The following is a 27,713-nucleotide window of genomic DNA, read 5'->3' on the forward strand; positions in this document are numbered from 1 at the left end:
GCACGATTCCCAGTGCCGCGTGCGCCCCTGACGCGCCGTAGCCTCGGGCCCCGGCTGGGCGCCACGCTACGGAGGCGGCGTAGGGCGTACCGGGTGGGCCGGGCGGGACGGCGGGCGCTACGGAGGCGGCGTAAGGTTGCCGGGCCGAGACTGGAGCTTTGCGGCCGAAACACGCCAAGCCGGCCGAGCATCGCGGCTGGCGTGGAAGGGGCCTTGGTGCCCTCCGGTAGAAGTTGTGGGGGTCAACCGATTGAGGGCCGGTACCAGGGCCGCTCCCACCTAGACCGACCGCGAGCGTTGAGGAGGCGCCGCCGGCTCGCTAAGGTGAGTTCCACGCTAGGCGGCCGGCCAGCCGGCCTAAGGACTCATTGAGCTCGGCCCTGGGGCATCAGCCCGGACACTCTGTGTGTGTCCTGGGTAGCAGCAGCCAGGCCTGTGGCTAGCAGGAGGGGGGAAGTGCTGGGGGGGAAGCGGTTCTTGTGGGGTCACTCGAGGCCAGCCCAGGAACCTTAGACGCAGGCGACCCTCAGTGCTTGCCTGTCCTTGAGTGCCCTCTTGTCGGGGCTAAGCCTTGGCCCACACCATACGAAGGTATAGTATAAGTCGTGGGGGCACCGTCTGCAGAAACCTGCAGCTGCCTGAGGCGGCAGTGAGACTAGGGCGTCCTGTGTGCCCTCCCATCCCACACTTCTGTTTTTGTGGGCCTGTCAGTAGGCCAGGAAAGTTACAGAGCATCCCCCTTGACAGCTGCAGGGTTGTCTTTTTGTTGCCTGAAAAAAAAGGGGGGGGGCTTTCTACATCTGATCTGGGAACCCTGTTGTGTGGCCAGATGGCCCTTGGTGGGCTGACTCGCAGGGTCCCTGAGTCCCTGTGGTTTGTTACTAGACACTGGTAACAGGACCGTGAAAACACCTAGACTCTAAAACTGGATACCTTCCTGAGTTTCAGGACTCTAAACATTCAGGTCCAGAACCTGAGAGCCTTCGTGGGTCTTTGGGGCTGGCCCTGCAGTTCAGAAAGAACCGGGACTCTGTAAGGGACCGTGAGGTCTACCCCTCCAGTTGCAGTTTCCCCTGTGGCACACTGGAGAGCTGTAAGTCACAGATGCAGAGCTTGCCTCAGAGTTTCTCCCTGTTGTCAGAGTCTAGCCGGCAGGGATGCGCTCAGGACCACATTTAAGCAGTGTAGGGTGATTGTGCCTTGCTGAACAGCAACGTGTCTCCATGGGGTGGTGGTAGATCCTGCTTCCTTTGAGCTCCTTCTGCTCCAGAGAGAGATGCGCCCATTTCTTTTCCAACATCTGAGAATTCCTGGAGCTGTTTGACTGGCAGACAGGTCAGTGACCTCCAGGAAGGCAGGTTTAAACCCTACTGGATCCAAGGCTCAGATACTTTACAACTTTATGGGGACTTAACCATCCAGAGCTCTGCTGGCCATGGTGTCTGAGGAGCCAGGCCATTACCCCCACATGTATGTAGAAGCCTCAGCTTGTCCTCCATGGGGAAAAGGTTCCATTGGTCTCCATCCTTGGATCCAAGTTTTCCTGGCTCCTGTTGCATATAATTCAGGCCTTAGGGCAAAACGTGGAAGCCCCATTTTACAGATGAGGATACTGAGGCTGTAGGACAGCAGTTGGCAGGGGAGGGGTAGATGGAATTCTAAGTCTCCAAATCACAAGCTACTTTTTGGTCTTCTTCCACATTCTCACTGGTGGCCCTTGGGAAGAAGAGCTTTTTCTGGTGGCCTGAAACGATGAGCTGATCGTTTAAGAGCCAGAGGAAGGTAGAGTACTGTCCTTTGCCCAGCCCTGTGGTCTGTAGTGTCAGTACTGCCTCTCACTTCGCTAGACAATTGCTGGGTCTGAGAAGACAAAATTAAATTTAAGAAAATGATTAGAAGAAAATGAGCCAGGCATGGTTGGCGCACGCCTTTAATCCCAGCACTCAGGAGACAGAAGCAGGAAGATCGCTGTGAGTTCGAGGCCAGCCTGGTTCTACAAAGCGAGTCCATAACAGCCAAGGCTACATAGAGAAATCCTGTCTGGAAAAACCAAAAGAAAAAATGATACATGAAAACCATTGAGCTCTTTGAAAAACACATATATAGAAACCCAGGATCACCGGTGACTGGTCACATTATTCTGTCCTGGTTTCTACACTGCATGGCCTGAGAGGCTGACTGTTGAGAACCACAGCTATGGCCTTAAGGCTCTGGGCACAGGCCTAGAAAAGGAAACCTCCTGTCTCCACTCACACCCCTCCCCAGGGGTGTGGATTGTTCTCCAACCTGACTGTGTATCTCTTGACTACCCTGTCCTTCCGGTTCCTGCTGCATGCTGGTTATGTCTCATGACACAGCGAGAGCATCGAGAAGTGCTTTGTGCCCCTGTTTCCAGAAGCTCTCGTCTTCTAACTCCTCAAGCTAGATGCAGCTGCTGTCATTTGGCCTGCCCCGATTGCCAGTGTGTCCCAGCTGTCTTGAGCCATTTGATCCCTACACCTCTGATATTACTCTGGCTTATCCCCAGGGGCCTACTGCTGTCCCCTTAATCTCTCCTACTCAAGATGTGTGTGTTATTTCTTGGCAGATCCTGCTACCTAACTCAGTTCAGCTCCACATTGGCCAGTGAGCGTCCTCAGCTGGCTGCTGACTGTTACTGGTAGGCTCTGGCCAGCTGACTTTTAACGTTGAAGAGATTTCCTAACCCAGAAAAGCAGCATGTGGTCTCTGTGGAAACAGGCACCTGGCCTCAGCTTGTTTCTTAGTCTGAGAAGTAAACTGGTTACCAGACTATGGCCCTTGCGTAAGTGTCACTGAAAGGAGGCTGCGTGTTGAGGCTGGGCTTGGAGACCTACTTAGCCACACAGTTGTCACTCTGTGGATTATGGCCATGTGGAAACCTCGTGGCCAGTGGACCAAAGAGCATCTTGGTGTGGACAGCATATTGCCTACCAGACTGGTCCAACTAGGCAAACAGTTGCCAGAGGTGGCATTGTAGGAGGACAGGGGTACTCCGCCATAGTGTGGAGATGCAGAAATGGTAGTGTGGGACCCTAAGGTGAGTCATCATAAGATGCTGGCCAGTGATGTAGCCATCCCTTCTTAAGGACTCACTGGGCACCAGGGCAGGCTTGCTCAAGTCTCCATGTCAAGAAACCAAGTAGAATACCTAGATTAGACTCAACCCTCTTGTACTGACAAGTGTACAGTCTTGGCTCTTCTGCTCCATACCCCATGTCTCAGCTTCCCGGTGCTGCCATCGGGAAGCCCAACACTTGCCTGGTGACCAAGCTGGAGGATGGGCCTGGACAGAGCTCTGAGATACTGGAAGGGAAGCAAGCCGATAGCTGCTGTTTGAAAATGTCAGGATGCAGCCATGCCTGCTGCTGACAGTCAGGACCATGGGGGACGGCATAGGAGCGCTCATTGCTGCAGAGGGGGCTCGCATGCCTTCCTCCATGCCTCTTAAAAGTGGCCTTTTGTAGCCAGGTGGTGTTGGCACACACTTCTAATATCAGCACTCAGGAGGCAGAGGCAGGTGGATCTCTGTGAGTTCGAGGTCAGCCTGGTCTACAGAGCGTTTTTTCAGGGCAGCCATGGCTACCCAGAGAAACCTTGTCTCGAAAAACCAGAAACAACCAAACAAAAAGTTGCCTTTTGTAATTAAAGAACTCTTGCTTAATCTTACTGGAAAAAGTCAGTGAGTTGTACAGCTTTCTGGGGCCCCTGCCTTCTGCAGATGTGGAGAGGCCACAGCTCTAGTGGGTAGGGAAGTGCTGAGAAAGATGCTCTGGCCCCTCACACTCCCAGCCCTTCCTGCCTCTTTTTGGAGCCAGCAGTGAGCTTAGTGTCCATATGATTCTTCTTCTGAGGCCAAACCCACCAGGCTACACTTATACCTTTACTCCTAAAATAGTGTCCCATATTAACAGCACTGAACCTGGGACCTGAAGGCTAGAATCCTTTGTTTTCCTGGCAATACCATTTTGAAAAACATAATTCTCCCTTTTATAATGTATAATTAAGGTGGTGTACAACTCCAGAGACACAAAAGGATGTTCAGTGGCCCATTTCCCTGTCTAGGAGGCAGCAGGTTCACCATGTAGATGTCTCAGCCTGTCCTTGCCTCAGAGGCCAGAAGCTGAGTCCCAGCCTCAAGAACGACAACAGTTCACCTCAGCAGGGTCACTGTGTCATTTGCTCTGAACAGGCCTACAGCTGGAGTGCCACTGCTGTTGTGAGGCCCAGCCTCAGGTGGAGGTGTGGGTGGAAGTATTGAGTCAGAACTTCCCTGTGTAGCCTGGCTGTCCTGGACTCCCTTTGTAGCCCAGGCTGGCCTTGAACTCAGAGATTGCCTGCCTCTCCCCCCAGTGCTGGGATTGAAGGTGTGTGCAACTATGCCCAGCTCTGGCCTCAGTTTTTGACTTTTGCTTGTGAGCTAGAGACCAGGAAGTACTTGGCGAAAGTGGAGAAATCTAGAACTCAAGATTGAGAACTACCTTGTGGGGTGCTCTGGCTTCATCTCCCGCATAGAAGAGTGAGAGGGTCCAGCCCAGCATCCATCTCCCTAAGGCTTTATCCTACATGGCTTAGATGGGCTTTTCCATTTTCAGTAGAATCTCTGGTGCACTTTATGAGTTCAGCTTGCACCCTGCTATGTGAAGTGTGTAGAGGTGGAGGGTGATGGCCCCCTCTCCAGTATTGTCCGTAGGAGAGGGGAGCGGGTGCGAACCGGGGGCTGCAGTGGCCCAGGAAGGAAGTACAGGAGGAGGACACATGAGTACCCTGCCTGGCATGGCAGCATCTGCTTGGTAAGCAGGTGCTGAGAAAAGCAGAGCTTTGCAGCTTGAAACAGTGGCTGCCCATTGGCAGTTGAGTGGTTGAAGAGTGCCAGGACCTGCGTCCAGGGAATCTTCGTGGCACTCTGCTGTTTCCCTGAGTCCCGCCCCAACCTGGGCACAGTTCCCTGGCAGTACCTAGACAGCCCAGGCTTCCTTGCCAACTACTACTGACTTGTGGCCCTGGCAGTGAATTCTGCCCAAGGGCAGAGCCAAGTTGAGGAACATCAAGACAGGATCGTGAATAACCCTCTCTGTTGTCCTTACCAGTGTCAGAATTAGCCACAGGCCTGTTTGACTATGGGACAAGTTGGTTCCTGTGACAATGGCAGTGAAGAGCCAGCAAACCCTGTTATCCCCTGTGGTCTCTGGCTGGAGAACAGATACAACTTTTTAAAGGGAAGGAGTCCCTGGGAGCATGTGCTAATGGGGGGACAGTAAGTGAAGTCCTCCCAGAGGCTCTCCCTGTAAAAGAGGGCAGGGCCTGAGCCATGTGGCCAATCGGAGCTCATTTTGTAGGACTTTGGCTTGTGCAGATAATCCCGTAGCTGCATTTAGCATTCCTAGGACAAAGTCCAAACCCTGATAGGACGGCCATGCTGTCTTGGTGGGTATTGCAGAGGTCAGCCTGTTCAGAGGCCCTTGCCTAAGGCAGCAACCCAGGTGTGGGCACGCTGGCATCATCCTCAGGTGTGGCTTCAGGTAAGCTAGTTAGCAAACGCTGTGGCTATGGCTTGTCTTGTTTGATGGGGCAGCAGGGTTGAGGTGCTCAGGTGGGAGGGAAGAACTCCCTGCTCTGGGCCAGTGCTCAAGGCCTCTCTGTTGACTGGCCCTCTGTCCTGCTGCCCTGCCGTGCCAGCCTGGTTCTCTGGATTTACAGAAAATGTTTTTGGGAAAGCTATGCTAGTGTGGTTCCGGCTTGTCACTTGGGCCTCATGCCCTCCTGGATGTATACCACCTGAGGTGTCTCCCCTATGGCCTGCTAATGGCTCCCACGTGGAGTTCTTGAGCTATAGGATATCTTGGCCAAAAAGAGCTGAGGGCCGTCATTCCTGTGGAGGCGCTCCACCTGTCTTCAGAGAATGCTGTTCAGCCAGTTCTCACAGGGTTGAGTCCTCCCCTGAGGTAGATCTTAGCCTACTTTCTTGAAGGAAGGATTTGCTTCCTGTCTCCGGGCCATTTCCTCTGGACCTGGCCTTCCTATCAGCTGTCTGTTCGACAGAATTGCCTCCCAACAGTGGCTGATTCTTGCCTTCACATCTGGACCGGCTGCCTCCTGCCCTGGTGGGTACAGTTAAGGTATGGTGGGTAGCTGTGGGGGCCAAGTGGGCTACAACTGCTGCTCCCCCTTGCCATCTACTGTCTCAGGAGGGGCGTGATATTGGGGTCACTGCAGTTACAATGGGAGTGAGATTGCTCTTCATAAAATTACCAAGAGGAGGGGCTTGTGTGGTGGTTCTCTATCAACTGGTGTGGGGAACCCTGTTCTGCTCTTGTTTCACTGAGATTGGGCACTGTGCCTAGGGCACTCCCAGATGGGGATGCTGGGAGACATTGTATTTCCTGCACCAAGAGCCCTAGAAGCACAAGGTACCGTAGGTCTCCCAGGCCGTGACTTAGTGATGTCCCCCTATTGTCCTGGGAATGAGACATCCCATAAGTCCTTGGGAGCTCTGGGCAGGAAGTACTGACTTGGCTGTGGCAGTGTGGGGCAAAGGGACGGCCTGTATACCAAGGGACCCCCACAATTGGTTGCAGCCCTTAGACAGGTTTCGTAGCTTGTGAGAGCCGTGATGGTCCCCACCCAGCCCCAGACCTGAGCACTTGTGAGGAAGAGCCATGAGACTGTCCTACCTGAGAGTAGTGAGCATCTCACCTGCAGGTGGGCCGTCAGGACTGACACCTCTCTGAGGGCCCTCAGAGCTGAAGGTGAAGCTGAGGACAGCAGAGAGGCAGTTGTTACCATAGCTAGGACTTGGCCTCCTGACTAAGTACACACCCTAGTGTAGCTTTATGCAGAATCCAATGGGAGCGTCATCCTGTCTTCTCATGTTTGTCCTGGGTGCGTATCCTCCAACTGCCCTCAGCGTACTCAGAGAAATGTCTCACACAAAGGCTGGAGACATGCTAATATATCTTGATAATTAACACTTGGTCTTTCAGAACAGTGGCAGCCCCACTTCCTCGCTTCCTTTAGGCCAGATCTAGGCCACTGTCCCACTTAGAAGTAGAACAGTTCCCAAATGAAAATAAAGAGGTACTGACTGGTAGGCCTTGGACAGGGGAAGGCAGAGGCCCCAGGGCTTAGAGTATGGGAGAGCCTACCTCTCGAAGTTTGTGCTCCTTAGTGCACCCGCCCCTTTCTGCGTCCTGTTGGAGGCTGATGTGGTTACACTTAAGTCATGTAGCAATGAGATAGTGTTTGGGACAGGGACCTCTTGAGAATCACTACTTGCTGTGCCCAACTTCCTGAAACAACATAGGTCAAATAGTATTTACTGAGCACATAAACAGAGTAAAAGGACAAGGAAGTGGAGTGCTTTCTGGAGAGGGGGACTTTGTCCACCAGCAAGCCCTGTAAGAGAGGACAGCCCTTGGGGTGGCTCAGGCCTGCCGCTCAGAGTGGGGGCTGTGCTGTGTTCTTATGAAATCCTCTCTTTCCTGTTCTCTTTGGAGTACAGCCTACCCAACCAGAACGTGAACTAAAACTGGATCCACCTGTGCTGGTGTGCCTCAGTGTCCCTGCCTTCACCACATGCTAAGTATACTGCTGTGCTCTGGCCTAGATAAGGGAGACCTGGGAGGGGCCAGCCTCCCTCACTCAGAGAAAGCCGGGTCCCAGTGCCCTGGGCAGAGTGGCTTGGGTGTGATAATTGCTTCTAGAGAGGGTTGGCCAAGCCAGAGAAACAGCCAGCCCTTTCCAGGGCTGCTGCTGCTGCTGCTGGATTCCCCTTCTACCCCTTCAGTGGCCCCGAGTGCAGCTGTCAGAATCCAGAAGGAATGTGTGGAGAACCTTTTACACAGCTGCCTACCATCCATGTGCAGTTGTAACCTGCAGTGCCCCTGGAGCTGCTGGGGCCTACAGCTGTGCCTGAATGGCCAGCAGAAAGGAGGTGGAGGTTCAAGAGACACGTATGCAGCTGGGTGTGGTAGCAGTAGCGCACACCTTTAGTCCCAGCACTCGGGAGGCAGAGGCAGGCAGATCTCTGTGAGTTTGAGGCCAGCCTGGTCTACAAAGCCATCCCACACTTGGTAGACAGTGGCAAGAGGATGAGGGATGGAAGAACATTCTTGCCTGTGTAGTATTTGGGGCCATCGTGGGGTATATGAGACGCTGTCTCAAAACAAGCAGAGCTGTCCTGATGCCAGCTTCTTGAGATGAACAAGCCCCCTAGGCCAACAAAGCTGGTAGCCAACTGCTTCCTGGTGTGTGTGTTGCGAGAAAGGCAGGACTAAGGCTGCCAGTATCTTCTCTCAGACCTCAGGTTGCCTTTCGCAGGACAGGAGTGGCTCAGCACTGCAAGGGCCTCTCCTCCCTGACAGCTGACATGTTGGGGCTTTTGTGGCATGGAGAGCTCCTGAGATCATTGTTCTTCCTGTCCACCTTTCTTCTTTGCTGTCCCATACTTAGCTGTCCCTACTTTCCCAAGAGACCCTATGCTCAGAGAGAGTTCGCCCGTGAGCAAGCACAAAGGCAGGAGGATAGCTTTCGCAGCGAATGTGGCAAGGCCCAGTGTTGGCAGTAGATCAATCCAGAACCCTGTTGTGAACAATTTCTGCCTCATGGGCACCTCTGCTGAGCCCAGCTCCTAATACTCTTCCCTTCTTCTCACTGCTCAGGGTTTAAATATGAGAAAGGAGCACCAGAAATTCCTGTGTATGTTTCTCACAAAAAGCTCCCATGTTGCCAGGAACAACCACAGGAGAGGCAGGTATAGTGGGTGACAGTTGTAATGTGGGGCTGATGGATAGGCACTTGAACAGAATCCTGCCACCAACTGTTCACTGATGCCCCATACAAAGCCACCAATACATGTGGCTACTGAGTCCCATGAAGTGGCATGTCTTATATTGAGCTAGAAAACAGTCCAAAGGTGCTAGAGAGATGGTTCAGCAGTTAAGAGCACCAGCTGCTCTTCTAGAGGACCTGGCTTCGATTCCCAGCACCCACATGGCAGCTCACATCTGTCTGTAACTCCACTTCCAAGGGATCTGACACCTTCACACTAATGCACATAAAATAAAATAAATTTTTTTTTTTTTTAAAGAATGAAGCCAGGCATGGTAGTGCACGCCTTTAATCCCAGCACTTAGGAGGCAGAGGCAGGTGGATTGCTGTGAGTTCGAGGCTAGCCTGAACTACAAAGCGAGTCAGGACAGCCAAGGCTACACAGAGAGACCCTGTCCCAAAAAAAAAAACAAAAAAACAAAAAAAAAAAACAAAAAGAAAAAAAAAAGAAAGAAAGAAAGAAAAACAGCCCAAAGATCTTGACCTAGGGCTAGGCAGCATGGTCAGGCCGGTAATTGTAACACTGCAGAAGCTGAGGCAGGAGAATGAGGAGTTTGCTACCAGCTTAGGCTACATTATAAGACCTGTGTGAACCGATCAAAAGCAGTGTGAATGTGGGGTAGCTGAGATGACTTTGTGACACCCTGAGAGGGCTGGGGCCCTCAGAGAGGCATCTTGATCACTTAAGGGATACTTAGTAGTGACATTTGTGATGATTTTGTACTGACAGGACAACATGCTATAGATGTTGTGTTGCACAAAGTATGCTAAAGTCTTTTTACATGATCTTTATTTTTGTTGGCTTGTTGGGTGTTTTGTTTGGTTCAGTTTGGTTTGGTTTTCCAAGACTGTTTCTCTGAGTAGCCGTGCCTGTCCTGGAACTCTCTTTGGCTTCAAACTCAACAGCGATCCGCCGGCCTCTGCCTCCCAAGTACTGGGACTGGGATTAAAGGCGTGCACCACCACACCCAACTCTGTTGGTTGGGTGGTTTTTTTTGTTGTTGTTTTTATTTTATTTTTTGTGTATAAATGTTTTGCCTGCATGTGTGTGTGTGTGTGCCATGTGTGTGCCTGGTACATATGGACGTCAGAAGAGCACTTCAGATCAACTGGAACTGGAGTTCCAGATGGTTGTGAGCCACCCTGTGGCTGCTGGAAATCCAACCCAGGCCCTCTGCAGTAGCAACAGATGCTCTTAACCATTGCGCCATCTCTTGTTTGTGAGACAGGGTCTCACATGTACCCCAGGCTGGCCTAGAAATCTTGATTCTTCTGCTTTAATTTCCCTGGTGCTGGAGTGCAGGCGTTCACATGCCCAGCTCTGCCATCCTTCTTTGCTCTTTGTGTTGTTATTGCCCAGGGGGCAGGGAACGTGTGCACACATATGGGAGGTCAGAAGACAGTTTGGGGGATTCTTCCACTGTGGGTTCTGGATCGCCAGCCCTCTCTTAGTTCTTTGTACCTCCTGTGTGCCAGCCCCTCTTAACAGAGCAGTCAGGGAATACGCGTGGCTTTTTGTGCTCTGATAGAAGCCACAGACAACATGTAAATAAATGAGCACAGCCTTATCTAGGAAAACTGTTTGTAGATGCTGAAATTTGAATTTCAAGCCTGTGTGGTAGTTTACACTTTTTTTGTTTTTGTTTTTAAGATTTTATTTATTTATTTATTTATTATGTATAAAATGTTCTGCCTGCACGCCAGAAGAGGGCACTAGGTCTCATTATAGATGGTTATGAGCCACCATGTTATTGCCGGAAATTGCACTCAGGACCTCTGGAAGAGCAGCCAGTGCTCTTAACCTCTGAGCCACCTCTCCAGCCGGGTAGCTCACAGCACTCGGGAGGTGGAGTCAGGAGGACTTAAACCCAACCCATGCTACATAGTGAAACCCTGTCTCAAAAAAAAAGGAGGGAGGCATGTGAAAATTTAATTCTATATAACTTTCATTTCTCTTTTCCTTTTGTTTTCTAGCCATTTCAAAGTATGAATTAAAATCCTTTAAGTCTCACAGGGTTACCAAGCCAGTAGAGCCAGCGCCTTGGCAAAAGCAGCCCCTCAAATGCTACCTCAGAAGGTGGTTGGGAAGGAAACAACTGGTTCTGATTGAAACCTCAGTGTGGGGCTGCAGAACTGCCTGGCCGTGTCTGGGTGTGTTGGAGAGGGGCTGGGCTTAATGTTGATGGTCCTCTCTGCTGCCAAGTGCTGGCTCTCCAAGGCTCTAACTACTCAGACTGTCGCCTGTCATGTGGAGTAGTCCCTGAGCCCACAGTATTTTGTAGCTGTGCCTCTTGGCTCCTTGTGTCAGTTCCCCTCATCTGCACCCCAATACCAACATCTGTGTATTACACAGAAGCCTGAGAAAGTGCTATCAGTGAGTGGGTGATAGGAGCCCCGGGGCCAGGAAGTACTGAAGCCAGGACAAGTTTGTGGTCTCCCCAGTCAGAGGGCAGCATAGCCTGACCTTAACCTACACGGCAGAGGGGACCACACACACACCCAGTCCTCCTATGTGTGTTGGTCTCCCCAGCTGCCAAGTCTTCCCTGCCCCAAGGCTCACATGCAGGTGTGTTTGGTCTCACTGCTGCGCGTTAGCCAGCAGGTGTAAGATGGCTCTCCTGCGGCGCTGTCTACCCTCTTCTCCTAGATGTGGAGGGTCTCAGGTTCCCTGGGATTCTCCAGGTCTGGGGCTGGCCTGGTGAGTGTGCATTTACAGTCAGCTGCTGCCATTCTAAAGGCACAGTTTGGCCCTGGCCTCTCAGACCGTCAAGTACCATCCTGCTGTGCCTCTGCGCCTTCATTTTTCCTTTCCCATGGACTTCATATCCCTTTGAGAGTTTCTTCTATAATAAGGCAAAACTGTTCTCCTGGTTGAGGAATGATGGGTTCTTCATATTAGGGTGATTTCCTAGAACCCTAATATGCCTCAAGTCAGCTGCAGCTCCATGGGGTGCTGGCCTTTGGCCTTTGACCTGTATTCCCTTGCAGAGCTTGTCTATGGGATGTGCCCTACAGTACTGAATATTTAAAGTAATGCCCAGGTCTGAACCTCATTTTCCCCTTGTGTACCCCAGGCCACTTGGCATGCTGGGAAATTCTCTCTGTGCCTAGAGTTTCATCTGTGTGAATCACACTGTTTCTTTTCTCTTTCTATTCTGTTTATTTTTGTTGTTGTGTCACTGACCAGCCGGCTGCCCTTTCTCCGGTGTGGGCACTGTCCTCTCTCCATGCTTCCGTCCGTGTGCCGCCGGCCAGAGGTGACCAGGCCCGGCTCTCTACGTGGCCGCTGTCAGGGGGGCCATGGGGAGCTCTGCCTCCTCCCTGGCTGCCGAGACGGAGTCAGACCACGGCTTCCCTGGGGGGCCACCCTACCCAGGGCCCCCCGCAGCAGCTGGCTGGTGTAGGAGCGGCCCTGGGGAGACTGTCTGGGGAAGTGCTCTGGTCACCAGACAGCACCCACGTCCCCGGGCCCGAAGGTAAGAAGGTGGGGGAGGGGCACCCCTGAGGGGTCTTGGGCAGGAGGCCTCTTTTTCAGTGTGTCCTCCTTGACGTATGTGCTTGCTGGGAGCAGGGGTTCCTGTTCATCAGTGTCCTCTGCAAGGGTGCAGGAGCTGGTCTGCTTAAGGGTTGCTACTAGGTCTGAGAGTTTCTTTGCCTGAGGTTCTGCTATGGCCCCTGTCGAGCAGCACTTGCCCAGGCCTGTTGTAGTCTTAGGAAAGCTGTTTGCAGACCCCTGCTAGGGCGGCTGATGATTGCAGCCCCTGTGGCTAGCATGCCTTTAAGAGTGCTGGCTTGCTTCACTCAGTTGTCAGAGTTGCTGCTGCTTCCCTGCCACGTCTGTGGTGCCTGTGTTCCAGTATGGCTGCTTCTAGGGATGCCATTCCAGCTGTGAAGAACCAACAGGGGCCTACCTTTACCTGCAAGTCCTTCCTAAGCCATGCATGTCATTGGCTTCCCTTTGGAGGGGTGTCTGGCACTCCTCAGAGAGGTTGTGGACCTAGTAGCTCTGTTCTTGAGAACCCAGGTAACACTCTGATCCTTTCTCAGAGAAGTGCATGGCTGCGTCTCCCACAGACAGCTCACTCACCCGGTCTCTCTGGCGTAGAGCTCTAGACAGGAGATCCTTCTGAGGTGCCTTTGACAGCGAAGTCTGAGCTGGCAGGCAGGTGACCTTAGCGAGATGCCAGAGGGGGGAAGGCACTGAGACCGCATGCATCTGCACAGCTGAGTCACTCTAGTTGTTGGGAGACATCAAGGTCCAGAGACACAGAGCAGGCAGAACATGGCAGGGCCCTTCAAGCCAGTGGGGCAGTGCTCTGTTTCACAGGTGCTTGAGGGCATTACAGTGCCGTGGTTCCTCAGCTGCTGCAGGCATTACCTCCATTGCAAGTTGTAACTCCTTTAGGCAGTTGTATTGAAATATGATTTACATGCTGTCTATTTTTCTATTGCTGTGATAAAACACTGTTGACCAAAATCAACTAGGGAGGAAAGAGTTTATTTCAGCTCACAGTTCCACAGCACAGCACATCACTGACGGAATCCAGGGAAGGAACCTGCTGACAGGAGCTGATGTAGAAGCCATAGAGACGTGCTGCTTCCTGGCTTGCTCCTCGTGGCTTGCTCAGCTTGCCTTCCAGCATCCAGGACCCGCAGTCCAGGAGCGGCACTGCCCACAGGAAGCCGGGCCCTTCACAGCTATCCTCAATCATGAAAATGCATCACAGGCTTCCCCACAGGCTAGGTATCGGGGGCATTTTCTCAACTGAGGACCCCATCTTCCAAAGTGACTCTAGTTTGTATCAAGTTGACATAAAACTAGCCAACACACACACCATCAAATTCACCTGTTATCAATGTAAGTTCAGATCATTTTCAATCTGTGAGCTAATTTGCACGTGAAAGAGATCCTGTTTACAGTCATTTGGTCCATGTTCTGCCCCCAGGTAGCCACTAACCTGTTTGTAGGTTTACCTTTTCTAGAGGTTTCACATGTGACCTGGGTGTCTGGCATATGTCACTCAGCATACTGTCTTTCAGGTTCACCCACATTGCAGCATGTGTCAGGGCCTCCTTCCTTTCATACTTGTGTGGCGTTGTTTTAAGAATAAGCTACCTAGCCAGCCATGGCGGTACACGCCTTTAATCCCAGCACTTGGGAGGCAGAAGCAGGCGGATCGCTGTGAGTTCGAGGCCAGCCTGGTCTACAAAGTGAGTCCAGGACAGCCAAGGCTACACAGAGAAACTCTGTCTTGAAAAACAAAACAAAACAACAAAAAAAGAATAAGCTACCTTTGGTTTGTCTGCTCATAAACAGTATGTTATTTCCACTTAGCTTTTATGAGTGATGCTGCTTATAATCATTCATGCTTAAGTTTTGTGGGGATTTTGGTTTTTTGGGTTGGTTTTTTAAGAAAGGGATTTTCTGTGCAACAGCCCTGGCATCCTGGAACTCGCTCTATAGATCAGACAGACCTCGAACTCACAGAGATCTGCCTGCCTCTGCCTCCAGAGTGCTGGAATTAAAGGCGTGTGTCACCATGTCCAGCTTTTTCTTTTTTTTCGTGCTAAAGGCTTTAATGTGGACGTGTGTTTAATTGTTTTGAGTATTTCCAGCAAGTTCATATGCTGTCTCAGGGGTTGGCCCACTTACATTCCCACTAACAGTGTTGGCAGGGTTCTGGCTTCCCCTGCCTTCTAGGATGCTTGCTGTAGTCTGTCTTTGACTCTAACCATCCTGCAGGGTGTGCAGTGGAGCTCTACTTTATTTGATTTGCATTTTTTAGTGGCTTTTAGTGCTAAACATTGTGTGTGTGTGTGTGTGTGTGTGTGTGTGTGTGTGTGTGTGTGTGTGTGTTAGTTATTGTATGTGTGTATCTCCTGAAGAAAATTTGTTAAGAATAGAATTGCCACACTGTGGCCTTTTGACCAAGGCTGTATGTTGGACTTTTTCTCAGTCTTATAAGTCAGTAAGCAGTGCCCCAGTAGAGAATATCACCATATATGTGTCATGTGGGGATATGACTCTCCTACTTTTATATTTTACTAAGTGCATGTGTGTAAATGAAAGTTAAAGATTTATTGCTGTTTCTTTTCTTTTTTAATTTTCTTTGTTTTGTTTTGTTTTTTTCTTTTTTTACTGTTACAATGACATGAGCAAATCTCACAAGGCCCCTGCAAGAGTAGTAAGAGCTCTTAAGCATCTCTGAAGACACCCAAATCTGTGTTTTTACTTTTGTTTTGTCTCACTCAGCAGCCCTGGCTATGTGGCCCAGGCTGCCTCAAACTCACAGCAATCCTACTTAGCGTCTTGCCTCAGCCTGCCAAGTTCTGCAGTGATAGGTGTGAGATACGTTGCTGAGCAATCCCTCACCCCCTCAAAAAAAAAAAAAACACCCACTTAAAAATGAAACAACAGGCCTGACATGATGGCCCACGCCTTTAACCCCAGCACTCCAGAGGCAGAAGCAGGTGGATCACTGTGAGTTCGAGGCCAGCTTGGTCTACAGAGTGAGTCTAGGACAGCCAAGGCTACACAGAGAAACTCTGACTTGAAAAACTTTTAAAGAAAAGGAAAAAAAAAGAAAAAGAAAAGAAAAAACTTTGGATATCTAGAACTGTTTGGCCTGACAAGTCCATCTGAGACAAAACAAAGTGGTACGATAAAGAGAAAGTCCCTAAGGATGCGTCATCACTCCATATTACTCCATCCTCCTGCCACACCCTTCCCCTGAATTGGTGCCTCCAATATGTATTAGTTCCCATTGCAGGTAGGCCTAGGACTTAAGTAGGCAGTGGGCATCCAAGTTGAACCAGAAATAAAGTGTTAGTGATCTGGAAGAATCCATACATACCCAAACTAGAAGGGACAGCCATCAGAGTTCCTGGCTAAACAGATGGTAGGAGAGCAGGAGAGGACACTGATCTGTGGCCACCCTTCAGGACTCCTTCCCCCACATGTGTGCATACACTCACACAGAAGTAACACAGCACAAGCATGTGAAACAGGCAGGCAGCTTTTCCCCCAGCTCTGATGGGGCACTAGGTGGCCCAGGAGAAGCGTGGAACATGGCAGCTCCTCACATCTCTAAAGACTGCTCCCCCAGGATGGCAGGTCCTCTCCTTTACGGTATTATGCAGTGTGTGCATAAAAAGGCCACTCACAACACCTGAGCCCCGGAGGTCAAGGTACACTGGCTCTCCCTCCTTCACTCACTTGTGAGCCCAGTATAGGAACCCTGTTTACGTTCAGCCTCACCTGGCTGGTTAATCAGTAGGCAATTGAGTTAAGTGTTGGCTGCCTAGGAACAAAGACAGGAGGACACACCCATCCAGAAAGTTTGAACAGGGTTGTGGCCAGGCCAGGAGAGTAGCCTGGTACCTTTCCCTAGAGAGAGAGAGACACTAACTTCACCCTTATATAGACCCTCAGGACAGTCTACCTTGAGCACAAGCTAGGAGTAAGAAACTGTCAAGAGCTGGGCTCAGTGGTGCAAGCCTGTAATCCCAGCACTCAGGAGGCAGAGGCAGGCAGATCTGAGTTCAAGGACAGCCTCATCTACAAAGTGAGTCCAGGACAGCCAAGGCTACACAGAGAAACCCTGTCTCGAAAAACTAAAAACAATAAGAAAAAGAAAAGAAATTGGCAAGAGTAAGCCCTGGAGCTGCTCTGTTGGGCAGGGGCAGCCATCTTTTAGTTGCCTAATTAGCAGCTACCCAGAGCATCCTTCCTCAAATTGGTAGCTTTATTGGCTCTTCCTAAGAGGGGAAAGACTCCTGCCAAGGTCACAGCAGGATGTGGCCACCTCTAGCTCTCCCAGGTGCTCATCCCCTGGTTATTCTCGTAGACTCTGCTGCAGCCCTGGGGTGAGCAGACTTCTCTGGCAGTTGCCTCAAGTGTGCCCACTGTTGTGAGCCAGCAGTTGAAATTACTTCTGTAGGGATGTTGCTGTTGAAAATAAAGCAATAACCCCCCCCTTTTAAGTTTTTTTCTATTTCTGGATCTAGGGATCAATCCCAGTCAGAGTCTCTCTCTCTCTCTCTCTCTCTCTCTCTCTCTCTCTCTCTCTCTCTCTCTCTCTTTCTCTCACTCAGACACACACACACACACACACACACACACACACACACACAGACAGAGAGAGAGAGAGAGAGAGAGAGAGCAAGCACCCTGCTACCTAGCAACACTCTAGCCCTCATGTTGAGAGTTCCTGCAGGGAGAGCGGGCCAGGGGCGGGGAGGGAGCAAAGTCTATACAGATGTGATTGGCTCTTCAGCTCTTCGCAGGCTTTTACTGCAGACTTTTGTGGTATGGCCTTGAGCCCTGGTCCCCTCCCAGGCCTTGCAGCACAGGACTGGCCATGGACTGTGGGCACTAGCCAAGTGAACCAAGGAGGGTGAAGGGGATGGGTCCTGTGAGGTGCACAGAACACAGCTGACCAGAGTTGACCTAAGAGTCCATGGTCTTGATGGGGTTTCTGGTTATAGGAGACCCACAGATCTTTAGGCATTGTTTTGCTTGGAGCTGCCCTGTTCTACAGATGGACTCTTCCTGATTGGGCCCATCTTCTGAGAGTTCCCTATCTACCTCTCATCCCAGGAGATGGCCATGCTTTAGGTTCAGCTGGACGGAAACCTGACACTGGCCACCGCAGCTGTTTCCTGGGATGGACTAGCACTAGACTTCCTCCTTAGGGTTTTTGAATTTTGTACTAGTAATTTTTCTTCTTGCTATGGCAAAATACCTGACAAAATCAACTTAAGGGAATAAGAATTTTAGCTTATGGTTGTTGTGAGTACATAGTCCATTGTAAGGGAGAAGGTTTGCCATGGGAGCCAAAGGTACCTCAGAGTCAGAGGGACCAGGGTAACCTGCCTGCCTCTGCCTCCCCAGTGCTGGGATTATTGTCATGTGCTACATGCATGTAATTCCAAGTTACAGTGGCATAGAATAAGCATAACCTGTGTCAAAAGAGAGCAAATGGGGCATAGCAAGGTAAAGCAGGGTGAAGGAAGACCGAACCCACGTTTGAAGCTCAGTGTCTTGCACCTGTGGCTTATTGTGACATTATCTAGACCCGGTCAGCCTTGAGTAATCCGTTTCTACACTCTGCCATCTACAGCACACATAGCCTCTCTCCTGGGCCAGCTCCACTTCATTCCTGCAGCTCTCCTCAGCAGACAGCCTATGCTCCTGGCGTTTCCAATATCATGGGGTGTTCATTGCATCTTGGAATTTACCTTCACAGCACTGTGGCTTCTCAAGGCTTTGGAGAAAGTCTGACTAGGTATTCAAACATATAAGCCTATGTGGCCATTTTCCTTCAAACCATCACAGAAGATAGACAGCTTATTATTCAAGAAAAGCATGAGATGGAAGCATGAAGCAGCTGTCACATCTGCAGTCAAGAAGCAAAGAAGCTTGTGCTTTTTCCTTGTCCCTTTGTCAGATAGTAATTTATGTTGTGTGTGTGCACACTCACGCATGCCTTGGCTCACCTGTGGAGGTCAGAAGACAATTTATGAGACTTGGTTCTCTCCTTCTACCATGTGCGTCCCCAGATGTCAAACTCAGTCATCAGACTTTGGTTTGGTTTGGTTTTTCAAGACAAAGTTTCACTGTGTGGCCCTGGCTGTCCTGGAACTCATTCTGTAGACCAGGCTGGCCTTGAACTCACAGAGACTTATCTACCTCTGCCTCCTGAGCACTGGGATTAAAGGCATGTGCCACCACCACCTGGCCAGGTCATCAGATTTGATGACAAGTGTGTATATCTGCTGAGCCATCTCACCAGCCCTTCTTTTCAAACCCTGTTTATTTAATCTGAGGTCCAAGTCTCTGGGATGGTGTTGCCCACATTCAGTGTGGGTCTTCTGGGCATGGTATGCTGTTAATCCCAGCACTCAGAAGAGGCAAGCCTCACCGGGGTGGTGGTGGCGCACACCTTTAATCCCAGCACTCAGGAGGCAGAGGCAGGCAGATCGCTGTGAGTTTGAGGCCAGCCTGGTCTACAAAGCGATTCCAGGACAGCCAAGGCTACAAAGAGAAACCCTGTCTTGAAAAACCAACCAAACAAACAAACAGGGGAAAAAAAAAAAAAAGAGGCAAGCCTCTGTGAGTTTAAAGCCAGCCTGGACTACAGAGTAGATCTTCCCTCTTCAGTTAAACCCTCTCTGGAAACACCCTCAAAGATACTGCCAGAGGTGTGTTTTCTACATAGTTCCAAAACCATCACAAGTATTCTTCAGTCTGTACAGTCAGTGGCCTAGAGCTGAGTCAGAATACCCCAAAAGAGTCCCATAGGCCCACTACATGAGATCGACTTCCCTATGGAGACTCCTGGGAAGTGATCTGTCCACCTCTCCCTGGCCCACAAGGACCCTCTGGAGTGTCCATCTTGTTTGTGCTGTGTGCAGGTGGAGACAGTAGTGCTCTCATGTGAGAGAGGTTCCAGGGGTATCGTCCCTGCTGCCCCACACCTGTTCTAGCCTTAACCACGAGCCTTCTCCACATAAAGGAATTGAGGAGGGAGGGCAGGTGATCTCCAGGCTCTGAGCCCAGCCTAGTGCACCTGCACAGTTGCTGCACCAGGGCTCTCAGGGCTCTTTTTGTCTGCTTGGGCCTTACCCACTGTGAACAAGGCTATGGGCAGCTCAGCAGCTTCTCCATATGAGCCTGAGCACCCCTCTGCCTACCCAGCCTGCACAGGCAGTTGGCATCAGAATCAACTCAGGTCTCCCACACACACACGCAAGTACAGAGGCCGCACTCGACATACTCTGTGTGTTTGTCCCGAAGCCCAGGAGAAGCAAGTTCTGAGGACGATGTGAGGTGCAAGCCTCATAACCTCAGCTCACCCTTGGTCGGCTTTTCATCCTCACTGTTCTCAGGTAGCCTTTCCAAGAAGGATCCCCACTGCCTTCCGGGACTCACTGCCACCCTGCCCCAGCCTAGTGGTGTGGAGTGTGCCAAGCCTGTAGAGAACTGGCCCGAGTGCTGAGGTTCAGGCTTTGATTCTGCCTGGAAGTAGGGCTCAAGGGGCCTCCCATGGCACCTGTGGACGAGGAGGGCTACGAAGCTGAGGATGCACACTAGACAAAAGCTTAGATTGCTCTTGACTGATGGCCGGCCCCTCCCCATCCCTCATGAATATATTCTAGACAGAACATAGCTGACCCTGCATTGGCCACACTTATTGCTGGCTTGGTAGCCAGGCAGGGATCTTTGGTCCCAGTCACCTTCTATGGAAGAATAGTAACCTGTTGCCCATGCAACATTGTGGCCATAGGCCTCAGAAAAGCCACACTGAACAAGCCTTTCTCTTGCAGCCACACACATTCTCCTGGGTCTATGGCCACAGTTGGGGAGTGGTCCTGTGCGCGCTGCACCTTCCTGAACCCTGCCGGCCAACGCCAGTGCTCCATCTGTGAGGCCCCCCGGCACAAGCCAGATCTTGACCAGATCCTGCGGCTCAGCGTAGAGGAGCAGAAATGGCCCTGTGCACGCTGTACATTCCGGAACTTTTTAGGCAAAGAGGCTTGCGAAGTGTGTGGCTTTACCCCAGAGCCTGTGCCTGGAGCCCCTCTGCTGCCCGTTATCAATGGGGTCGAGCCCAAGCCACCTACCATTCTGGTGGAGCCAAAGGGCAACTGCAAGGAGGAAGCAGGCCCAGGGCGGACAGCAGGGCTAGTGGCTGTGGAGCCAGCCAGGGGGCATCCTGAAGAGGAAGGAGAAGAAGAAAAGGAGCAGGAGGACGAAGGGGAAGGGACAGAGCCTGGCAGTGGCTGGGCATGCCAGCGCTGCACACTGTATAACACGCCAGTGGCCAGCTCTTGTTCTGCCTGTGGGGGACCCCGGAAACTGTCATTGCCTCGCATCCCCCCAGAGGCCCTGGTGGTTCCCGAGGTTGTAGCCCCTACTGGCTTTCATGTTTCTGCTCCATCCCAGCCTGTCCTTCCTGGGGAAAGTGCTGAGGCTGATTCTCCTTCTACCAGCCAGGGTCCCGCTTCCACTGACCAGGAGCCCCCCAGGGTACCGCCCTTCAGCCCCTTCTCACCCACCCTACAGAACAACCCTGTGCCCAGAAGCCGCCGGGAGGTCCCCCCTCAGCTTCAGCCACCTGTGCCTGAGGCTGCTCAGCCCTCAACCTCCACAAGCTCCAAAGGGCCCCCACAGGGCCCTGGAAGAGCTGCAGCTGGGACCTCCCGCCTAGCTGAGCTGCTGTCAGGCAAGGAGCTGCTGTCAGGGAAGCGACTGAGTGTATTGGAGGAGGAGGCCCCAGAGAGCAGCCCCGCCCGCTGTGAGTCGTGCAGTGATGTCATTGACCTGACTGGAGACACTGTGCGCTATACACCTGCTAGCCCCTCCAGCCCTGACTTCACCACCTGGTCATGTGCCAGGTGCACACTTAGGAACCCCACAACAGCCGCTAGGTGTTCAGTCTGTGGTGGCTCCAAGCTGCATGGTTTCCAGGAGCACAGTGAACCCCCTAGCCACTGCCCTGACTGTGGTGCCAACAAGCCTGGCCCCTGTGTTGGCTCCTGTGGACGAGCTCCCTCAGCACACAAGGCTGCCCGTCTCTTGCCTGATCGCCTAGGCCAGTGGGCCTGCCCTGCCTGCACCCTGATCAACACACCTCGGGCCAAGCACTGTGCAGCCTGCCATACACCACAGCTTCTGGTGACCCAGGGCCGGGGGGCTACTCCCCTGAGGCGCAGGGAAAGTATGCATGTGGAGAAGCGGAGGCAGACAGATGAGGGCGAGGCCAAGGCTCTCTGGGAGAACATAGTGGCTTTCTGCAGAGAGGTAAGTAGCCGCTCTTCTGAGGCTGAGAACCAAATTGGCCCAAGGTAACTAATATTTACCTCGACTATTCATGTCACACCCCCTCAGCTCACATGACCTCCCATGTGTAAGCCCACAGAGAGATGAGGATACAGTGAGGCTGTTCTACACAGGGCAGCATGGAGACCCTGTTAAAGCTCAAGGCTGGGACACCTGGTGTTCCGTTTGAGCTGCACAGTCTGAGCCCTGGGTGGCTTCACCCTTGGGTCAGCTGGAGCTTTGCCATCTCCCAGACTAACTTGCTCACTGGCCTGCAGTGTCCTGGTCAGGGGGCCTATGTGTCCCCATGCCCACTCAGGGTCATCCTGATGGCAAGCCATTCAAAGTTACCTAGCGTCAAGGTCGGTATAATGTGCAAGGGCCCTACCCCAACCTTCTGAAGCTCCCTTGGGAGGGTGAGTCTCCCCCTAAAAGGAAGAATGGGATCATTCTGGGCCTGAGGCTGCCCTGCTCAGCTCAGTGTCCCACCATGGTTCCTGCAGAATAGTGTGAACTTTGTGGATGACAGCTTCCCCCCCGGGCCTGCATCTGTCGGCTTTCCAGTGGGTGACAGTGTCCAGCAGCGAGTGAAACAGTGGCTGCGGCCCCACGAAATCAACTGCTCTGTCTTCAGGGACCACGGCACTCCGTGGTCGGTCTTCCACACCCTGAGGCCCTCTGACATCCTCCAGGGGCTGCTGGGGAACTGCTGGTGAGGCTCCAGATTTCTGTCAGGGCCAGGCAGGCTCAGGGGAGGGTGGAGGCTACTGGTTCAGTTCCCAGCATGTTGTGAAGTTGCCTGGCTCCACCCAGGTTCCTGAGTGCGTTGGCGGTACTAGCTGAACGTCCCGACCTCGTGGAGAGGGTGATGGTCACACGGAGCCTGTGTGCTGAGGGTGCCTACCAGGTGCGGTTGTGCAAGGATGGCACATGGACGACAGTGCTGGTGGATGACATGCTGCCCTGTGATGAGGCTGGCTTTCTGCTTTTCTCACAGGTGGGATAGCAAGGTTGGGGGCAGGGTTGGGGAAACCAGGCAGCCAATAACTCTGACCCCTCCTCCCCCAGGCACAGCGGAAGCAGTTGTGGGTGGCCCTCATTGAGAAGGCACTGGCCAAGCTGCATGGCTCCTATTTCGCCCTTCAGGCAGGGCGTGCCATTGAAGGTCTGGCCACACTCACCGGCGCCCCCTGTGAGAGTCTGGCATTGCAGGTCAGCTCCACTAACCCCCGAGAGGAACCTGTTGACACTGACCTCATCTGGGCCAAAATGCTGAGTTCTAAGGAGGCTGGGTAAGAGGGGCAGGCACTGCTGTGGACTGTGGCATTGGGAGTAGAGGCGGAACAGTGGGAGAAGTGGGCACCCTTTGCCTGTACTTGTGTCTAACACGGTTCTCTAGTGTGGCTGCCTGTAGCCAAGGAGCAAGGCTAGCACTCCATTCTAGGTAGCCGTGCTGGGAAGAGCCTAGGGCCCGTTACTGCCCACTTAGGAAAAGACAGGCAAGAGCGCACAGGGGGACCCTGAGGAGTGGACAGAGGTGTTCTTAGACATGCCGCATCCCAGTCAGCTTTGTGAACTTGGCACCCCTCTCCCAAGGCCTACTAGAGTCTAGACTCACAGAAAACCTGGGCCTGAGAGAGGATGTGAAAATCCCTACCTCCAGCTGAACCTGGCCTAAGCCTTCAGAAACCAAGTTGCTCCAGCCCAGTCCCTCTGATCATCCCTAGTGGGCCAGTGCTTCCTGAAATCCTGTATCGTATGGATCCCAGACTAAAGCCCCATTCAAGGAGGGCCACCTCCCCTGCTGTCCATCCCCACATCAGCCGGGGTTACTCTGCCCACACAGGTTCCTCATGGGTGCCTCTTGTGGGGGAGGTAACATGAAAGTAGATGATGCTGCCTATGAAAGCCTGGGTTTGCGCCCCCGCCATGCTTACTCCATCTTGGATGTTCGTGATGTTCAGGGCTTCAGGTAGGGACCCAGCTGGTGGAGGGTGGCCAAGTCTGTGGGCACAAGGCATACAGTTTTGGTTCTCAGTCCTGTGGTCCATAGGCTCCTGCGACTCCGGAATCCATGGGGCCGTTTCTCCTGGAATGGCAGCTGGTCGGATGAGTGGCCACACTGGCCAGGGCACCTGCGAGCTGAGCTCATGCCACATGGCAGCAGTGAGGGCGTCTTCTGGATGGAGTACAGTGACTTTATCAGGTACCCCACATGCCCTCACCCGTCCCAGAGCTCAAGCCTCGGGGAGCTGCTCTGGATAAGCAGCTTGTCCGTGTCTCAGCTCCTGCAGGCCTCTGACGGCAGCTCCTGGTCCACAGACACACAGGGCTGTATGTGAGTCATTCTGCGCCCCCGTAGTGTCCAGGAAGCATGTCGGTTTGGTATCACTGTGGCAGATCCTGGAGAGGAACAGTTTAAAGGCAGGAGTGAATAGGTGTGGTGGCACAAATCTGTAACTGCAGCTCTCCAGCCCTGAGGCAAGAGGATCCCAAATTCCTAAAGCATATAATGAATTCCAGGCCAGCCTGGGCTATATGAGACCCCATCTTAAAAGAAGGGGAAAAAACTGGGTGTGTGGCGTACGCCTTTAATCCCAGCACTCAGGAAGCAGAGGCAAGTGGCTGTGAGTTCAAGGCCAGCCTGGTCTACAAAGTGAGTCCAGGACAGCCAAGGCTAACACAGAGAGACCCTGTCTCAAAAAAATAAAAAAATAAATAGATAAAAGGAATTTTTTTTTTTTTTTGCTCATGGCTTCAAAGATTTCATCACATGACCAGCTGGCTCCATTTTTTTGTTTCTTGTTTTTTTGCTTTTTGGTTGTGGTTTTTTGTTGGTTTGGCTTGGTTTGGTTTTTGGTTTTTTGAGAAAGGGTTGCTCTGTGTAACAGCCTTGGCTGCCCTGGACTCTATTTATGGACTCCATTTCTGTAGATCTGGTAAGGCAGAAGGGTGTGCTAGAGCAAAGCTGCTCACCCCATTCCCTCCCAGAAGCAGAGACAGACAGGAAGAGCCCAGATGCATCCTTCAAAGACCAGGCCCCCGGTGTCCTACTTCCTCCAACCGTGCACCACCTCTTGATAGCCTGCTCACTCAGCTCTGAACTCATTGCTGGCTTCACCCACTGCTGAAGTTAATTCCCTCCTGGTTGCAATAGCACACCCAGCTGGGGACCAAACACTACACATGCAAACCACAGGAGGGCAGTAGCCTGGAGAAGTGCTTCCTGCTTAGATCCTTTTCTGGAGAAATGCCAGGAGCTCCTAGGTTACAGAGGGGGTAGTAGGAGACAACTGAAAGAGAGCATGGAAGCAGGGATCCTGCTGTGATTGCTGGAAACTGAACAACAGAGGCCCATAGTGTGAGCACTGCACCCAGAGCTGGGACATTGGCCTGCCCTCTGCTCAGTTGCCTTTTTCCTCACTATCTAGGTATTTTGACTCTGTGGACATCTGCAAGGTACATTCAGATTGGCAAGAGGCTCGGGTTCAGGGATGTTTCCCAAGCACTGCCAGTGGGCCAGTGGGTGTGACAGCACTCACAGTACTGGAGCGTGCCTCACTGGAATTTGCCCTCTTCCAGGAGGGCAGCAGGTAGGCAGCAGGTTGGCCACTGTACCAGGCTAGGAGCTCGTGGCTGTAGGCACATGAGCCCCCAGCCTGTTGTCTCTGGCCCGCAGGCGCTCGGATTCAGTAGACAGCCACCTCCTGGATCTGTGCATCCTAGTGTTCCGGGCCACTTTCGGCACTGGTGGCCGCCTGAGCCTGGGCCGCCTCTTGGCCCACAGCAAACGTGCTGTTAAGAAGTTTGTGAACTGTGATGTCATGCTGGAGCCGGGCGAGTATGCTGTGGTGTGCTGTGCCTTCAACCACTGGAACCCTGCTCCACCAGGGCCCCCTGCCCAGGGTAAGGGCCCCAGCCAGATGAGGCCCACACCCGCCTTTGCACCCTCCGAGTCCCAAAGCCCACCCACGGGAAAGCTACTGGCTCCCTTATCCACACCCCCCACAGCCTCCAGCCCCTCAGCAGGGGCCCCCCGAGGTGCCCCCGAGCCACCCGGCCACGTACTCGCAGTGTACAGCTCCAGGCTGGTCATGGTGGAGCCGGTGGAGGCGCAGCCAACCACACTGGCCGATGCCATCATCCTGCTCACTGAGAGCCGGGGCGAGCGGCATGAGGTGGGTGGGGTCCTGATGGGGGAGGGCAGCGGGTGGGCAACCACCAGCCCTGGCCCACCCACCCTGTGCCTGTGCCCAGGGCCGAGAGGGCATGACCTGCTACTATCTGACTCATGGCTGGGCGGGGCTCATCGTGGTAGTGGAGAACCGGCACCCCAAGTCCTACCTGCATGTGCAATGTGATTGCACCGACAGCTTCAATGTGGTGTCCACACGTGGCAGCCTGCGCACCCAGGACAGTGTACCACCCCTGCACAGGTGGGTGCCTGCTATTTTCTCCCTTACCCTAGAGCCTGGTCTCCCACTGGTCCTCATCAGTCCTCTCCTGCAGGCAGGTCCTGGTGATCTTGTCCCAGCTGGAAGGCAATGCTGGATTCTCTATCACCCACCGCCTGGCACATCGCAAGGCAGCCCAGGCCTTCCTCAGCGACTGGACAGCCTCTAGGGGTACCCACAGCCCCCCACTCACACCTGATGTGGCCGGCCTACATGGACCCCGGCCACTGTGACTGCAGTTCCCTAGGGCAGGGGCTGTGTGTATATCCACCTGCCTACCCCCCTACATGCACTTTATGAGGGAGACCCCCAATGGAGGATGCTTGAACCAGAATCTCAGGACCCCGCCCAGGGAGCCACCAGCCACAGGGTGCAGCCTCCCCTGGGCCTCTCTCCCCTCTTATCCCACCCCAAGTACCCTCACTCCCCCACCAGGCCTCCCAGCTGCCATGCAGAATACCTCGAGCCGGGTGGGCTTCATTCCAGTACGTCTGTCCTGAGCCCTGGGGACAGCTTCAGGTGGCCAAGGCCCAAATGGGGCTGCCCTTCCTTGTGAATACGGGGTCACTTCCTAAAAAGAGGCAGCTGAGATACTTGTTCACAGAACCAAATCTGGGGGTTTAGAGGCCATGACCCTGCCTTGAGAGCCTGGGCAACCCTTTGGGGGAGCTCAGATCCGCTGCTTCTCCCCTTGGTTTGTTCCCAAGCCCAGCTCCCTGCTCTAATGATCAGGGTCCTGATAGCCCTGGCACATGAGCAGCGCATTGCAGGAAGCAGATGCCTGGTGGCCGTCACCCAGGGCTTGGGGACAGCTGCCCCTCCTGCAACACTATGCAATTCCTGGAGCACCTGCCAGGATCGAAGCCATGATGGGGCGGCAGGTCGGGAGCCAGGCCCAGCCCTGCTGTCTGGAGAAGCGCTTTGTCCTTAGCGTCCCTGGCCACAGCCAGCCCTGTCCCATGGCCTCAGTCTGTCCACAAAGAGGGGCACCCCACCCCTACCCTAGTCCCATCACAGGCACATGTAAAGTGTGACTGACCACCCCCTCCCACAGATGAGGGAGCCAAGCTGCCACTTGCCCAGCATTCCCCCAGCTGCTTGTCAAGATCAGAGCCCTTATCTGCCACATGGACGCCTGAGTCATTTCCTGGGCCCCCACCCCCACCCCACCCCACCTGGCTGCCACTGTCCTCCAGCCCCCTAGGTAGTGGGCAGCTTGTGTGCCCACTGTCCTTGCCTCCATGGGGCTTGCGAGGGTTTTTATACCTAGAGAAACATTCCCCTCCCCTCTGGGCCTCCTTTTACTCTGAGCTGTGAATATTTTTAACCCTGTAAATAGGACCAGCTCTTCGAACACAGAGACTATTTTATCAGCTATCAGTCCCTTTCTTGTTCGATGACGCACTCCACAGGCCGTTTCCACTCAGGCTCCAAGGACCAAATAAAAGCGTTTTGTTTTGTACGGGAGCTTCGAGTCTGTTGTCACCCTCCCAGTACCTACACACACAGGAACGGGTTATTCTGCAGGCCGGTGTGGGGGTCTCCTGGTTAAGCTACAAAGGAGCACCAGGGATTGTAAGGTGACAGTT

General features: G+C 52.9%; 1 protein-coding gene across 9 annotated transcripts; it reads left to right on the forward strand.

Moving 5' to 3' along the window:
* CAPN15 (calpain 15) lies at positions 1 to 27,586 on the forward strand. Of its 9 annotated transcripts, XM_084763051.1 has the most exons (13): positions 2 to 324; positions 12,035 to 12,323; positions 20,176 to 21,652; positions 22,174 to 22,382; positions 22,484 to 22,667; positions 22,739 to 22,962; positions 23,517 to 23,642; positions 23,724 to 23,876; positions 25,102 to 25,263; positions 25,350 to 25,576; positions 25,682 to 25,848; positions 25,928 to 26,106; positions 26,180 to 27,586. In XM_084763051.1, exons 2-13 carry the CDS (start codon positions 12,148 to 12,150, stop codon positions 26,355 to 26,357), a joined length of 3,462 nt encoding a protein of 1,153 aa, XP_084619177.1. In that variant the 5' UTR covers positions 2 to 324; positions 12,035 to 12,147; the 3' UTR covers positions 26,358 to 27,586. The 9 variants fall into 9 exon arrangements, 7 of the variants coding, with proteins under 7 accessions (XP_084619178.1, XP_084619177.1, XP_084619176.1 ...); XR_014775675.1 differs by lacking the exon at positions 25,682 to 25,848 and having other exon boundaries at positions 1 to 324; positions 26,184 to 26,320; XR_014775676.1 differs by lacking the exon at positions 25,682 to 25,848 and having other exon boundaries at positions 1 to 324; positions 26,180 to 26,317.
* Positions 27,587 to 27,713: the final 127 nt, after the last annotated feature.

The sequence above is a fragment of the Acomys minous genome (genome assembly GCF_964271855.1).
Source record: "Acomys minous genome assembly, chromosome: 16".
In the NCBI taxonomy this organism is placed as follows: Eukaryota; Metazoa; Chordata; class Mammalia; order Rodentia; family Muridae; genus Acomys; species Acomys minous.